The sequence below is a fragment of the Aotus nancymaae genome, unplaced genomic scaffold, assembly GCF_030222135.1.
Source record: "Aotus nancymaae isolate 86718 unplaced genomic scaffold, 86718_ANA_hifiasm-v0.15.2.pri h1tg000007l, whole genome shotgun sequence".
NCBI classification, from domain to species: domain Eukaryota; kingdom Metazoa; phylum Chordata; class Mammalia; order Primates; family Aotidae; genus Aotus; species Aotus nancymaae.
Genome location: NW_026988418.1, coordinates 9800530 through 9814869, shown reverse-complemented (window position 1 = coordinate 9814869; position 14340 = coordinate 9800530). Strand labels below are relative to the sequence as shown.

The 14340-nt window shown below is 45.7% G+C and overlaps 1 protein-coding gene across 2 annotated transcripts in view; it reads right to left on the bottom strand.

The window, feature by feature from the left end:
* The window catches only part of RAD54L (RAD54 like), a 30145-nt gene that overhangs the window by 414 nt on the left and 15391 nt on the right, over positions 1-14340 (bottom strand). The window contains exons 9-17 of one of the 2 annotated variants that reach the window (XM_012434595.3): positions 10816-10966; positions 7411-7537; positions 5499-5573; positions 5233-5363; positions 4576-4686; positions 4296-4419; positions 3831-3909; positions 3338-3517; positions 68-231 (exon numbers count right to left, since the gene is read on the bottom strand). In XM_012434595.3, the coding sequence (XP_012290018.1) occupies positions 68-231; positions 3338-3517; positions 3831-3909; positions 4296-4419; positions 4576-4686; positions 5233-5363; positions 5499-5573; positions 7411-7537; positions 10816-10966 (1142 nt within the window). The remainder of the gene's footprint in view (positions 1-67; positions 232-3337; positions 3518-3830; positions 3910-4295; positions 4420-4575; positions 4687-5232; positions 5364-5498; positions 5574-7410; positions 7538-10815; positions 10967-14340) is intronic. The other variant, XM_012434596.3, reaches the window with a different exon arrangement.

The window sequence follows — 14340 nt, the reverse complement described above, 5'->3', positions numbered from 1 at the left end:
GACACAGCTGAAGTCATTACAGATCCCATCTCCCTGCTGTGTGGGTAGCTTAGTAACGGTTCCCCACCTGTCATGTGTGTCACTGAGGCTAGCGTCATCCAAGATAAATAGCTCTTTCAACTCGCCCAGAGAGAAGTGGCGCTCTACATCCTGCTCCTCATCCACCACACAGCTGCTCAGTGCCTTCTTGTGGCTCTGACGCTGGAAGATCTTCTCCTCAATGGTCCCTGCCTGGGGAAGAGGGGGTGGGGAATATCGAGGGATATAGCGCTTAGCCATCCCCATAAAAAGTGTACAGAAAAACCAAGGGGTTGAAACTACAGCTACCCAAGAGAAGGGGAGATGAATAAAAAGTATGAGTCCTGGAACATTATCTCTACTCAGCTGAGGCCCATTTTCCCAGTCTGTCTTCTGAGAAGATGACTTATGAATAGTCTGCCCACCCATGCTATTTTCTGTATTAAGGAAGGGTCCCAGGGCCTGGCTAAATCCCTTCAGGGTAAACTGAGGTTTGTCTGCTGCAACTTCAGATTTCCATACCAAGCCCAATTCTAATTCATTCAATAAATACCATTTGGGTATCTTCTATGCCAGACCCTATGCTGACATTAGGATACAAAGAAGAATCATATATATCCCCTATCCTTGAGCTCCCAGAATAGTGAGAAAGATACATTTAAAGTTGATACAATGATAGAAATCTGTACAGGATTAACTAGGAGCCCATAAGGATGGTAGAGTAGAAGAGTCTTGAAAACTTGAAACTCTATCTTTGAGTTCAATGTTGGGAAAATGAATAGATGGTTTATAAGAAAAGACATAAGGGAAGGCATCCCCAACACAGGGAAGGCATCCCCAACACAGGAACGAAGGAATACTACTGGCCTATTGGAGGACTGTGAGGAGTTCAGACTAACTAGAAGTTGGTGGGAATATAGTAAGAGCTGAGACTGAGAAATCAGCAGAGGTCACATTAAAAAACCTTGGATGCCATGTTGAAGACCTTGGTCTTGTCTTTGAAGTGATGAAAAGTAAAACCAAATTTTTGGAAAGCTCCTCTGGAAGCAGTATGTGAATGATGGGTTGGGATAAGACAGAAGTAAACAATTAGGAAGCTGCTGCAATATCCAAGTGACAGATGACCATGACCCCAGGAGGGCATGAAAAGCAGGGTTAGATTAAGGAAATTTCAAGAAGATAAAAATCAGTGAAAACTGGTGGGAATTTGGTTGTTAAGAGAAAAGAATAGTCCAGTAAGATTATTCCCAGTTTTAGGTTGGGTGGATAGTGGAGCCATTAAGGTCAGCATTCAGAAGGGGAGCCAGGTGTGGTGGCTCATGCCTTTAATCTCAGCACTTGGGAAGACCAAACTGGGAGGATCACTTGAGTCCAGATGTTCAAGACCAGCCTAGGCAACATAACAGAACTCCGTCTCTACAAAAAAAATAAAGAAAAAAAATTCCCAGCACTTTGGGAGGCCGAGGCGGGTGGATCACGAGGTCAAGAGATCGAGACCATCCTGGTCAACATGGTGAAACCCCGTCTCTACTAAAAATACAAAAAATTAGCCGGGCATGGTGGCACGTGCCTGTAATCCCAGCTACTCAGGAGGCTAAGGCAGGAGAATTGCCTGAACCCAGGAGGTGGAGGTTGCGGTGAGCCGAGATCATGCCATTGCACTCCAGCCTGGGTAACAAGAGCGAAACTCCATCTCAAAAAGAAAAAAAAAAAAAAAGAAAAAAATTATCTGGGTATGGTGGCACACATCCGTAGCCCCAGCTACTCGGGGCTGAAGTGGGAGCTTGAAGCTGCAGTGAGCCGTGATCATGCCACTGTACTCCAGCTTAGGTAACAGAACGAAACTGTCTCAATCAATCAGAAGGGGAATGAGTTTAGTCATGATACTTCTAAAGTGCCCATTAGAAATCTAAGTGAAAATGTAGATTAAGTGATAGAAATAGAGGTTTAGAGCTCAGGTAAGAAATCTGGGTTAAAATTTTTTAGTTAAAGATTTGCCAGTATAACAAGTGTGTACAATCAGAGAGATGGAAGAATTGGAGTAGAGTTTCCAGAGACAAGAGAAAAAAAAATTTTTTTTTTTTTTTTGAGACAGGATCCTGTTCTGTTACCCAGGCTAGAGTGGCACAATCCTAACTCACTACAGCCTCGAACTCCCGGCTTCAATTGATCCTCCCGCACCCATCATAGAAGAGCATTTTAAGGGATTATTAGTCAACAGTGTGAGATACACAAAGAGGAAACGTCAATAGTCTCCTGTTTTGGCAATTAATTAGGAAGTCAGTAGTATGTTTGAAGGTAGGTTCAGTGGTATAAGAAGTCTGACAAATGAGCAGAAAGAAGATGAGTTAGGTAGGAAATTTGAGAGAAATGGTAGATGTTGAAATGGTTGAAAGAAATGAAATACGGCCCACCTCAAAAAAGACAACATGAATTTGTGGTAGTACCAACCTGTAAAAGCAATGTAGCTGGGGTAGAAGCTGAAAACAGCTCACATAATCCAACTGGAACAGGTATTGGGAAAAGAGTAGCTGAAAGGATGCACAGTAAGGGCTGGGCTAAATAAACAAGGAAGTCAAGCCAGATGAGTGGGAGAGTGGGAAGGGGAGAGACTGCAGGAACATTAGGCTGAAGCAGATACAGCATGTATGTGAAAGCTAGGAGGACAAGAAGTCAGAGTAGAATGACAGTTATTAAAGTTTTGGGTACTAACAAGTTCCACAGTGTGACCTTAGGAATAATTAGATGCAGGGGAGTTGAGATGAGGTCAGGGAAACATGAAGGTCAGAGTGCTGGATAACCACATGGTCCTTGACATTAGCCAGTATGACTGCTGGATTTGGGAAAGGAATGAAGGCTGAGCTGGTGTCCAAAGTCATCAATGAATTAGGAATACAGCAGAGGATAGAGGATTGCAGAAAGGAAGAAAAGAGGGTAGTCAAGTCAAACATAAGCTGCAAGAGGAACTGTGGGATGGATGGTCTGAAGTAGATAATTGATAACTTGGAGAATGCAAATAGGACGGGATGAGAGAAGACTACAAGGCCAGTGACACAGCAGAAATCAGGTATGATGGAAGCAGGTATGCTGTGAAAAGGATGTGCTGAACACGTGTCCAGATGGCACAGTAAGAATGGTTTGAGGGAATGGGGTGCAGAGAAGGGGAGGGAGAACAAAAGAATAAAAGACTCACTTCTGGGCCCATAGCTTGGCTACTGATAGAGACAGAAAGGCCAAAGAGAGGCACTAAGAAACAAGATGGTCCTGAAGGTCTTGTTCCATGACCCACCCCTACTGTGAGTACTGTCACCATCCTTACAGACAGTAGGCGGTAGATATAGCAAGTCTTCTTTTGACCATCTCGCCAGACCCGGGCCATGGCTTGTTCATCATTGGCTGGGTTCCAGTCAGGGTCAAACATGACCAGCCGGTTAGCCCCAATGAGATTGAGGCCACAGCCCCCAGCTTTGCTGCTCAGCATGAAGACAAAGTCAGGGCTCTGGAAAGAGAGGAAACAGGAGAAAAGGAACCTCTTACAGCCTAAACTAGGATCCTGCTCAGCCCAACCAGCTCCTCTCATACTACTCAGTACCAATTGTGAAAACCACCAGTTTATCTGCTCACCAGCCAATTTCTGAACTCATAAAGTCAGTTTCCAGCCCAGCCCATCACCAACCAGCCAAACCCTACTATATCCACTGGGGGATGGGGGTGTGTGTGCAGAATCAAGGTAACCCCTTATAGCTTCTCCATCAATCCTTAATTCTGATGATACTGCAGTGGTGGTGTGGGGACAGGTGATGTGCATTTACCGATGGACTATTGAAGCGTTCTACAACCTTGGCTCGCTTCTTAATGGACATTGTGCCATCCAGGCGGACATATAAGTACCTGAAGGGGGATTCGAGACCCAAGAAAATAAAGCTTCAGTGATTAGGGGAAAAAAAATTTAAAAATAAAAAAATGTTTTAAAAGACCCAAGAAGAAAGCAGAGCCCCTTGGAGCCAGAGCTACTGTAGGGACTGCTTGAGGCTCTAAACTCCCAAAGGCAGGGACAGGGAGCTAGAGACAAGGAATGTGTCCTAAGGGAATACCTGAAGGACTAGGGGATCTTGTACGTGGAGAGAGATCTGGGGCCATCGCAGCAATAAGGGAAGATATCTTCAGGGAAATCCTTTATGTGCCCACATCTTGGCCCACATCCACAAATCAGAACTAGAGGGGAAGTATGGGAGGGGTACATCCCCCTTTGGCATCCTGGTTAGACTCTTCCCTACCTTCGGGCCCGGCACAGCTTCTCAAAGAGATCCAAAGTCTGGGTATAATTCGACACCAGCACTACTTTGTCACTGCTACGGCTTCGGGTCACAGCCAGAATGTAATCCAGGACCAGCATCTTACCTGGGAAGAACAGCAACCAACAGTCCCCTACTGGCTATTGCAATGGCCCAGGGTTCTTACTCTTGATATCCTGCCTTGAAACAGGACAGTCCTAGCACAAAGACAATCTCCCACCCTCCACCTAGAGAAGCCCAAATACTGTAGGTAAAGGGTCACCTGACAGCTGGGGCTCCAGGGCCTTAGAGCTGTAACCAGGAGGGAAGAGGTCCAAGGCGCCCTCAAAGCCATCCTCCTCTTCCACACACTTATCATGGATTAGAGCTGGATCTGGGGGAAAACAAAACAAAATCCAGTTACTTTGCTTTCTGAAGTTACTACTTCAGTGTTCACTAGAGCTCCCTCTAGAAGCCTGCCCCAGAAAGCCTTCCTCAACATCAGACTTGTTTGATCTTCCTCCTACCAAATTCCAACAGGATACAGTCAGTGCCATCTGGGATGATGGATGGACAGTCTCATCACTAGTACGTTCTCCCAACAAGAAGGGAGCTATAACAGAGCAGGCAAGGTTTCTTTGTTATTTTTCCTCCTGCCCAACATTGTATATGAGCATATGTACATGCAAGCACTCACAAACACAGTTGACATATCCCAGGTCATCAAGCATGGGCTGGACAGATGAGCTCAATTTCCCAAAGCAAAGAGGCTGGTAAACAGAGTCCACAGTGCAGGGTTCATGTCTTGGGTAGGGTTGAAATCACACGTGGCCTCTATGAGGATGACTCTGGACAAGTTTTAGGGTCACCAGGCCACTACAGGAACATACCCTTCCTTGCTCACTCTCACAGAGGACACCAAGACACAAGCTCAACTCACGATTACAAAGCTTCTTTAGCGAGGTGATGGAAGAAAGGGAAGACACACTCATCTTGCCCTCATGCAATTCTTCTGCCGGCTTCGCTTGTCTCAGAAACCTCTTATATAACTCAGTCTGAAGGGGTGTCAGCCTGAAAAAGGCAGCTGGGTCAGTGGAAAAAGCCAGACCATGCTCCTACCCTCTGAAAACACCTTGAGAGCCCAGCCATGCTTCAGGAGCTCGGCTTTGACCCACTCACTCCACATCTTTCAGTTGAGTTCAGTACCTACAACAAACGACCTGCTCAATCTTCACAGGCAGATATTTAGAAAGGATATCAGATGTCCTCCTTATCAGGCATCTAGAGAAAACAGGATAAAAAGGCAAGAGGCTAATAAAATTGCTGTGCTAAGTACTGGAATCAAAGCTACCACCCAAAGGACCAAGACTAGCCATCTTTTACAGTATCAAATGTCAGAGACTCGGCCAGGCCTGATGGCTAATACCTGTAATCCCAGCACTTTGGGAGGCTGAGGCAACCAGATAACCTGAGGTCAGGAGTTCAAAACCAGCCTGGCCAACGTGGGGAAATCCCGTCTCTACTAAAAATGCAAAAATTAGCCGGGCATGCTGGCAGGTGCCTATAAACCTGGCTACTCAGGAGGCTGAGGCAGGAGAATCACTTGAACCCAGCAGGCAGAGGTTGCAGTGAGCCAAGATCACGCCATTGCACTCCAGTCTGGGCAACAAGAGCGAGACTCCATCTCAAAAAACAAAGAATGTCAGAGACTCATCAGACCTATGTCAAACGTCTGTATCAGGGTTTCAGTTGTGGGAACAGAGACCTTCCAAACATGTTAGCTTAGACAGACAGCAGTTTCTCTTCCTCTTCAAATAGGTTGCCTAGTCTTCAAGAGAAGACCGAGGCTTCCCATTGAGACAGGAACACTAACAAGAAAAGCAGGCTGCAAACTACAAAGTCCTTGGGGGAGTTTCTGCTTGCATTTGTCCAAATGCCCGCTGATACATGGCCCCAGGGAATAAACCGCCTGGGAAGACCAGGAAAGATAGGAATCAGGCACCTAAGAAGCAGATCTTAAGAAAACACCAATTCTTCTTCATGCCATCTAAATTTTTTATTTTTGAGACAGAGTCTCACTCTGTCACCAAGGCTGGCGTGCAGTGGCACATCTCAGCTCACTGCAACCTTCGCCTGAAACTCCTTACCTCAAGTGACTCACCCGCCTCAGCTTCCTAAAGTCCTGGAATTATAGGCATGAGCCACCATGCCCAGCCTGCCATCTAAAATTGGTAGGGAGAGGTAGCTGGGTAGTCAGGCAGTTGTTGAGAAGGGCAGGAGAACTCTTTAGAATGTAACCTATCAAGTGTGCATATCACCCCTAAACAAAGGAGTCCAGAATGTGCCTACCCCTTGGGTTATGTAACTCCCATGAAAAAATAAGGCCTCTGGCTGGGCGCAGTAGCTCGCGCCTGTAATCCCAGCACTTTGGGAGGCCAAGGCGGGCAGATCACAAGGTCAAGAGTTCAAGATCAGCCTGGCCAACATGTTGAAACCCCATCTTTACTAAATAAACAAAAATTAGCTGGGCATGGTAGTGGGCGCCTGTAGTCCCAGCTACTCCAGAGGCTTGAGGCAAGAGAATTGCTTGAACCTAGGAGGCGGAGGTTGTAGTGAGCCGAGATCGCACCACTGTATTCCAGCCTGGGAGACAGAGCAAGACTCCACCTCAAAAAAAATAAACAAACTAACAAAAAAAACTCCTCTTAGCCTGGCAGCCACAACCATCTTTCAGATCTTCTACCTGTCACAGAATGACTACCGGCCCTGGGAAAAGAAGCCTAATGCTTCGGGTCTGAGACCAACGGACAGGAAGCTTCTGAAATACTAGTAATGCTCCAAAGTATACTTTGCTCAAAAAGTCCAGCAGCATCAGAGAAGAGCTTCCTCAGCAGGTTGGTAAACAGACCAAAACCAGACCACAGAGCCTAGGCCAGAAAGCAAGCACGCATTTGGCTTCCAAGACTCCTTCGTTTATTCAGTGGCCATGGTTAGGACACAGATCCCACTCCCTTCCTAGAATCCCAGCCTTTGAGGGCTCTAGACAAGCAAATTCCCCAAAGGATTGGCCAGGGATGTTTTGGGAGGCAATTCTAATGACTTAGCTTGAGGTCATTACCTATTCACAATGCTGGTGAGCTCCCGCAGCCGCTCCTCTCCTAGCTGCCTGTCTGCCTCACTAGCAGCAGCGTCTCGACCCTTCAAAATTGGCAATTCAAAATGCTTCTTGAATTCTTGGGCAGTCCCTAAACACAGGAGAGAGGGAAAATGGAAGAATGTTGGAAAGGAATGATATTCCCATGGCCAGTGATGGAAGGCTACCTTCTCACAAACCAGCCGTCCTACCAAGAACAAAGCTAACCAAAATATAGGCCAATTTCTGTTTAACAGATCAGAGAGGTTATCAAAGCAGTGAAGACTTGAAAGGCCAAATAGTGAGATGATAGATTAAAATCCAAATATATAATTACTTAGAGTAAATGGATTGAAATGACAAACATGGCCAGAGTGGATTTTTTTTTTCCAAGACAGAGTCTTGCTCTCTCACCAAGGCTGGAGTGCAGTGGCACAATCTCGGCTCACTGCAACCTCCATCTCCTGGATTCAAGCAATTCTCCTGCCTTAGCCTCCTGAGTAGCTGGGATTACTGGTGCCTGCCTCCATGCCCAGCTAATTTTTGTATTTTTAGTAGAGATGGGGTTTTACTATGTTGGCCAGGTTGGTCTTAAACTCCTGACCTCAAGATCCACCCACTTTGGCCTCCCAGAGTGCTGAGTTTACAGGCTTAAGCCAATGCACCCAGCTGATTCTTTTTTTTTTTTTGACACGGTTCTTTCCCTGTTGCCTAGGCTGGAGTGCAGTGGGGCAATCATTCATGCTCACCACAGCCTCAACCTTCCGAGTAGCTGGGACTATAGGCGCATGCCACCACATTCAGCTAACTTTTGTATTTTTTTGTAGAGATGAGGTTTTGTCATGTTTCCCAGGCTAGTCTTGAACTCCTGGGCTCAAGGTACCCTCCCGCCTTGGCATCCCAAAATGCTGAGATTACAGTTGTGAGCCACCGTACCCAGCCACATTGAAAGAAATTAAAGATGACCTATAGGAGTTCAAGACTAGCCTGGCCAACATGGTGAAACCCATTTCTACTAAAGATACAAAAAACTAGCCAGGCATGGTAGCGCCTGTAATTCCAGCTACTTGGGAGGCTGAGGCAGGAGAATCACTTGAACCCAGGAAGCAGAGGTTGCAGTAGCCGAGATCAGGCCATTGCACTCCAGCCTGGGAGACGGGGCGAAACTCCATCTCAAAAAATAAATAAATAAATAAAAATAAAGATTACCTAAACAAGTTGAGAGACAGATCATATTAATATATTGGAAGGTTCCTTATTATAAAATTGAAAGATCTCCCAGAATTTATCTATGGATTCAATACAGCCCCACTGAAATCCAATTAGGGTTTTTTTGGGGGTATGGCAGGCAGTAAAGGTATAAATTGAAAAGCTGATTCTGAAATTTACATGGGAATGCACAGGGTCAAGAATAGCTAGGACAGTGTTAAAGAATAAGAATACAGTTGGAGGCTGGGCAGATTGCTTGAGCTCAAGAGTTCAAGACCAGCCTGGGCAACATGGCAAAACCCCACCTCTATCCAAAATACAAAAATTAGCCAAGCATGATGGGGCACGCCTGTTGTCCCAGCTACTCAGAAGGCTGAGGCAAGAGGATCACCAGAGCCTGGAAGCTGAAGCTGAATGATTCCCTATGATCTCAGCACTGCATTCCAGCCTGACATATATATATATATATTTAGAATATATATATATATATATATATATATATTTAGAATATTTATACTAATGGATATCAAGACTTATTAGGCCACAGTAAATAAAGCAGAGAAGTACTGAAACAAGGACACAAACGGACCAGAGGAATAGAATAGAGTCCATAAATAGAGCAACACATATATGAACATCTGATTTATGAAGAAGGTAGCACTGGAAAGCAATGGGGAAAGAACAGTCTTATCAATATATTATGCTGGCTGAACCAGATATCCAAACGGAAAAAGATGGAGGCCAGGCACAGGGGTTCATGCCTGTAATTAGAGCAGTTCGGGAGGCTGACACAAGAGAATCATTTGAGCTCAGCAATTCAAGACCAGCCTGAGGAACATAGTGAGACCCCATCTCTACAGTTAGCCAAGGGTGGTGGTGTGTACCTGTAGTCCCAGCTACTCAGGAGGCTGAGGTGGGAGGATCGCTTGAGCCCAGGAAGTTGAGGCTGCAGTGAGCTATGATTGCAACACTATACTCCAGCCTGGGCATCAGAGACCCTGTCTCGACAAACAAAACCAAACCAGCAGAATAAATTCTAGTGTACTCATAACATGAAATACATGCAATTATGAAAATGAACAAACTACTGCTACACATAATGTGAACAAACTTTATAAACATTTTGAACAAAAGAAACCAGATGTAAAAGGATATTTACTATATGATTTCATTTATATAAATTCAAAAATAGGCAAAACCAACCTATAGTGACAGGAAAGAGTTTTCTTCTCAAGTGAAAGGAGAGGGCAGAGATTAGAAAAGGGGCTGCTGAGACAGTGTTAGTAATTGATCTGATGGTGGTTATACAAATATGTTCACTTGGTCATAATCTTGCCACTCAGCAGGTTCTCTGCCTAAAGTGATTTATCTTGAGCACTGCCAAGTTGGGGTGGCACTAACGCACCCTTTCACAAATATATGTGTGGTTGCCAGGGCATGTGGGGGAGGAATGAGGAGTTTTTATTATTATTTTAGAGACAGGGCCTTGCTCTTCTGCCCAGGCTAGAGTGCAGTGACATGATCACAGCCTCCTAAGTAGCAAGGACCACCAGCACACACCACTACACTCAGCTAATTTTCTTATTTTGTAGAGACGAGGTCTCACTATGTTGCCCAGGCTGGTCTTGAACTTCTGGCCTCAAGTGATCTTCCCACCCCAGCCTCCCAAAGCACTGGGAGGAGGGGAGGGGAGAGAAGTTACAGGGTAGATTTCCAGTTTAGCGAATAGAAAAAAAAAATTTGAAGATGGATGATAGCAATGGTTGCATAACACGGATGTACTTAATACCACTGAATTATTACATTTAAAAATGGTTAAAATGATTTTTAAAAAACACACATCTCCCCAAGACAGAGCCTGCTCTGAGGCCAAAGTTCTTGTAAGGGAGCTAGGATGTGAGGAGCAAAAATGCCTAGGAGTAATATTTACACCTTCAGTTCATCATGACACCACACCCTGTATAGCCTCTGCCACAAGGAGAAATGGCTGACATGGGCTTTGCTGAGTTGCTCAGCAGATCCAAGGCCTCCCAATGGCTTTGCTACTCCCTGACAAGAGAAGCCTTCCTACAAGAGTGCTTAATGACCCACATATAACTAGCATTCACTTCTTTCTCTCCTCAGCTCCCAAAGACAAGGCAGGGCTCCTCTCTGATGTGGCAAACACAGCTAGATTCTTACCTAGGATGCCGGAATTAACAAAATGTACCAAGCTGAAATACTCAAGCAGATCATTCTGGATGGGGGTTCCAGAGATGAGCACCCGCCGGCTAGTGTTCAAGCTGTCCAGGGCTTGGTAAGTCTGATTCTCAGAGTTCTTGAGCCTGTGTCCCTACAAGAGAATTCTTATTCAGAGTACAATATGGCATTCCCTATATGGTAGCAAAGTTTCATGTAGACAGGAAAAGAAGAGTCAAAAAACATTCCAGGCTAGGGGCAGTGGCTCATGCTGGTAATCCCAGCACTTTAGGAGGCTGAAATGGGCGGATTACTTGAGCCCAGGAGTTCCAGACCAGCCTGGCCAACATGGTGAAACCCCATCTTTATAAAAAACCACAAAAATTAGCTGGGTGTAATCGCTTACACCCATAGCCCCAGCTACTTGAGAGGCTGAGGTGGGAGGATCGCTTGAGTCCAGGAGGCCAAAGCTGCAGTGAGCCATGAGTGCGCTACTGTACTACAGCCTGGGTGACATAGTGAGAAACTACCTCAACAAAAAAAAGATTACAGGTTCTAGGGCCTTGGGAACTAGGCAGGGGGCAGCAAGAGAAAGGGTTCACCCATTTGACTATGGAGAATGTTAGGCTCAAAAGACAGACCTCCTGTTTCCAGGCCAGTGCTACACCCATAAAGCAAAGATTCCCTCTGTTCCTTTCTATCCCTTTCCCTGTCCCAACCTCCAGAGCCTTGGCAGCCCACCTATACTCTTCAGAAATCATGTGGCCATGTGACAAACACATGCTTTCAGGGAGTCCTCCCTCCATATCAGCCTACCCAACTCAGAACTTTCTGAGCCAGATGTCTCCTGTATTAGATTCCAGGCCTTGTCAGGCCATCAGTGTTAAAGGGACTTGGTCCAATCTCCATGTCCAACCAGAATCCATGCAGCTGGTAAAGCTAGAGCTTCCCTCTGCTTCCCTTCACATCTCTTCCCTAATCCCTATTCTCCCTGTCCTGTCCCCTCATTCTCCCCACACCTCTATTACTTCTCTCTTTTAAGGATTTTTCAAGGAAATCATAAAGGACCACCTTCCCTCTTTTTCCAAGAACTACATGGGCAAGATCAGGCCCGTACCTTTTCTATGTCCAGCCCCACACTGGGGAAGGCACACAAAACTCAACCACTAGTGAAGGAATCATCTATCTTGCTCCCTCAGGTCAGGCTTTAACAATGCAATTAAACACAGATCCTCCACTGACTCTCCCATCTATAGCATCAAGTCCAAGATCTTTAAGCTCACTAGCTTAGCATTCAAAGCCGTTCTCAATGAGGTCCCATTGAATTTCTGTGGCACTCTCCAAGCTTGTTACAGTCCAGGAAGCCTGACCTCCTCATCACTCCTAATGCTAGATTTCCTTATGTCTATTGCCCATGCCACTCCTCTGCCTATAGCTCTTTTCCACAGGCAAGTTCCTCAGATGTCACCTCCTATGCAAAGCTTTCCTCAGTGATTCCAGGCTGCTGGTCTTTCTCACCTCTGTGTTCCTGTGGCACTATGTACATAATGGCTGCTACTATTTAATGAACCCGTTTAATGTGATAGGCACTGTACTAAGCACTTTACCTGTATTATCTTCTGAGAATTCTGTTCCATCCACATGAATGGAAATTGTATTATCCATTTTAGAGATGAAGAAACTAAGATTCAGAGAGATAAACAGTTACCCAAAATCATGCTGGTACAAAGTAGCAGAGCTGGGATTTGAACTCAGGTCTGTATGACTCACTGTACCACTCTGCTCTCATCCACAATATATATAATAGAGTACTAATCACACTCTACTGTACTTTATCTTCTCAACTAGGCAGAGACTAGGATTTCTTGTTTTTTCTTTTTTTTGTTTTAAGAGTCTCATTCTGTCGCCCCCAAGCTGGAGTGCAATGGCGTGATCTCAGCTCACTCCAACCTCCACCTCCTGGGTTCAAGTGATTCTCCTGCCTCAGCCTCCCAAGTAGCTGGGATTACAGGTGCTCACCAACATGCCCGGCTAATTTTATATTTTTAGGAGAGATGAGGTTTCGCCAATGTTGGCCAGGCTGGTCTCAAACTCCTGACCTCAGGTGATCCATCCGCCTTGGCCTCCCAAAGTGCTAGGATTATAGGCATGAGCCACCACACCCGGCCAAGACTAGGATTTCTTTTTTCTTTTTCTTTTTTTTGAGACAGAATCTTGCTCTGCTGCCCAGGTTGGAGTGCAGTGGCGCGATCTCGGCTCACTGCAACCTCCAACTCCTGGGTTCAAGCAATTCTCCTGCCTTAGCCTCCCAAGCAGCTGGGACTACAGGTGCGTGCCACCACACCCAGCTAATAGTTTGTATTTTTAGTAGAGACGGGGTTTCACCATATTGGCCAGGCTGGTCTTGAACTCCTGACCTCGTGATCTACCCACCTCAGCCTCCCAAAGTGCTGGGATTACAGGCGTGAGGCACCGCTCCTGGCCAAGACTAGGATTTCTTAAGGCAGAGACTATGTCAGATTCACCTGTATAATTTCAGTGCATAGGACAAAGCTCAGTGAATGTTAGCTGAAGGAAAGAATTAATTAATGACCAATGTTGCTATTAAAGATTAAATAAACCAACGGGGCACAGTGGGTCACACCTATAATCCCAGCACTTTGGGAAGCTGAGGCAGGTGGATCACCTGAGGTCAGGAGTTCAAGTCCAGCCTGGCCAACATGATGAAACCCTGTCTCTATTAAAAATGCAAAAATTAGCTGGGAGTGGTGGCATGTGCCTGCCTCCCCAGTTCAAGTGATTCTTGTGCCTCAGCTTCCCAAGTAGCCAGTATTACAGGCATGTGCCACCATGCCCGGCTAACTTTTGCATTTTTAGTAGAAACGGGGTTTCACCAGGTCAGCCAGGCTAGTATTGAAATCCTAACCTCAGGTGATCTGCCCGCCTCAGCCTCCCAAAGTCTCAGGTTTACAGGTGTGAGCCACTGTGTTTGGCCTAGAAATTTAAAAAATAATAATTATTAGAGGCTCCAAGCACTAACCCTAAAAAAGGCCTTAACTTCTGAACTGAAGAGGGAAATGAGACTTGAAAGTCAGAATCACCCAACAGGTCCAGGGGAAATGGACACCAACAATTAGGTCCTCTAAACTGAAGCTCCCAGCATCATGAGATCTCCAGGGTCCAACATATAAAAGGCACTTAATAAATAACCCAACGAATGAAATGGGCTGCCACACTATCCTATCTGTCTCTGCAGAAGAGAAAGCCAACCCAGCTCCCCCTATTGCACCAGTCACTAAGGATCCACGTGGGTCTCGATGAGGAGCAGAGGTACAACTCTTCCATACTCAAGTCAAGCTTCTTCCTACACCAAGCATCCAAGGGAAAAAGGGATAGAAAAAAAGAGCCAGGACTTGGAATCTCACAGCTACATTCACATTCCAGCTTACTACGTACTCGCAGGGCAAACCTGGGCAAGTCACTACACACTTCTCTGAGTTTGTCTCCAAATCTTTAAGACTGAGATGA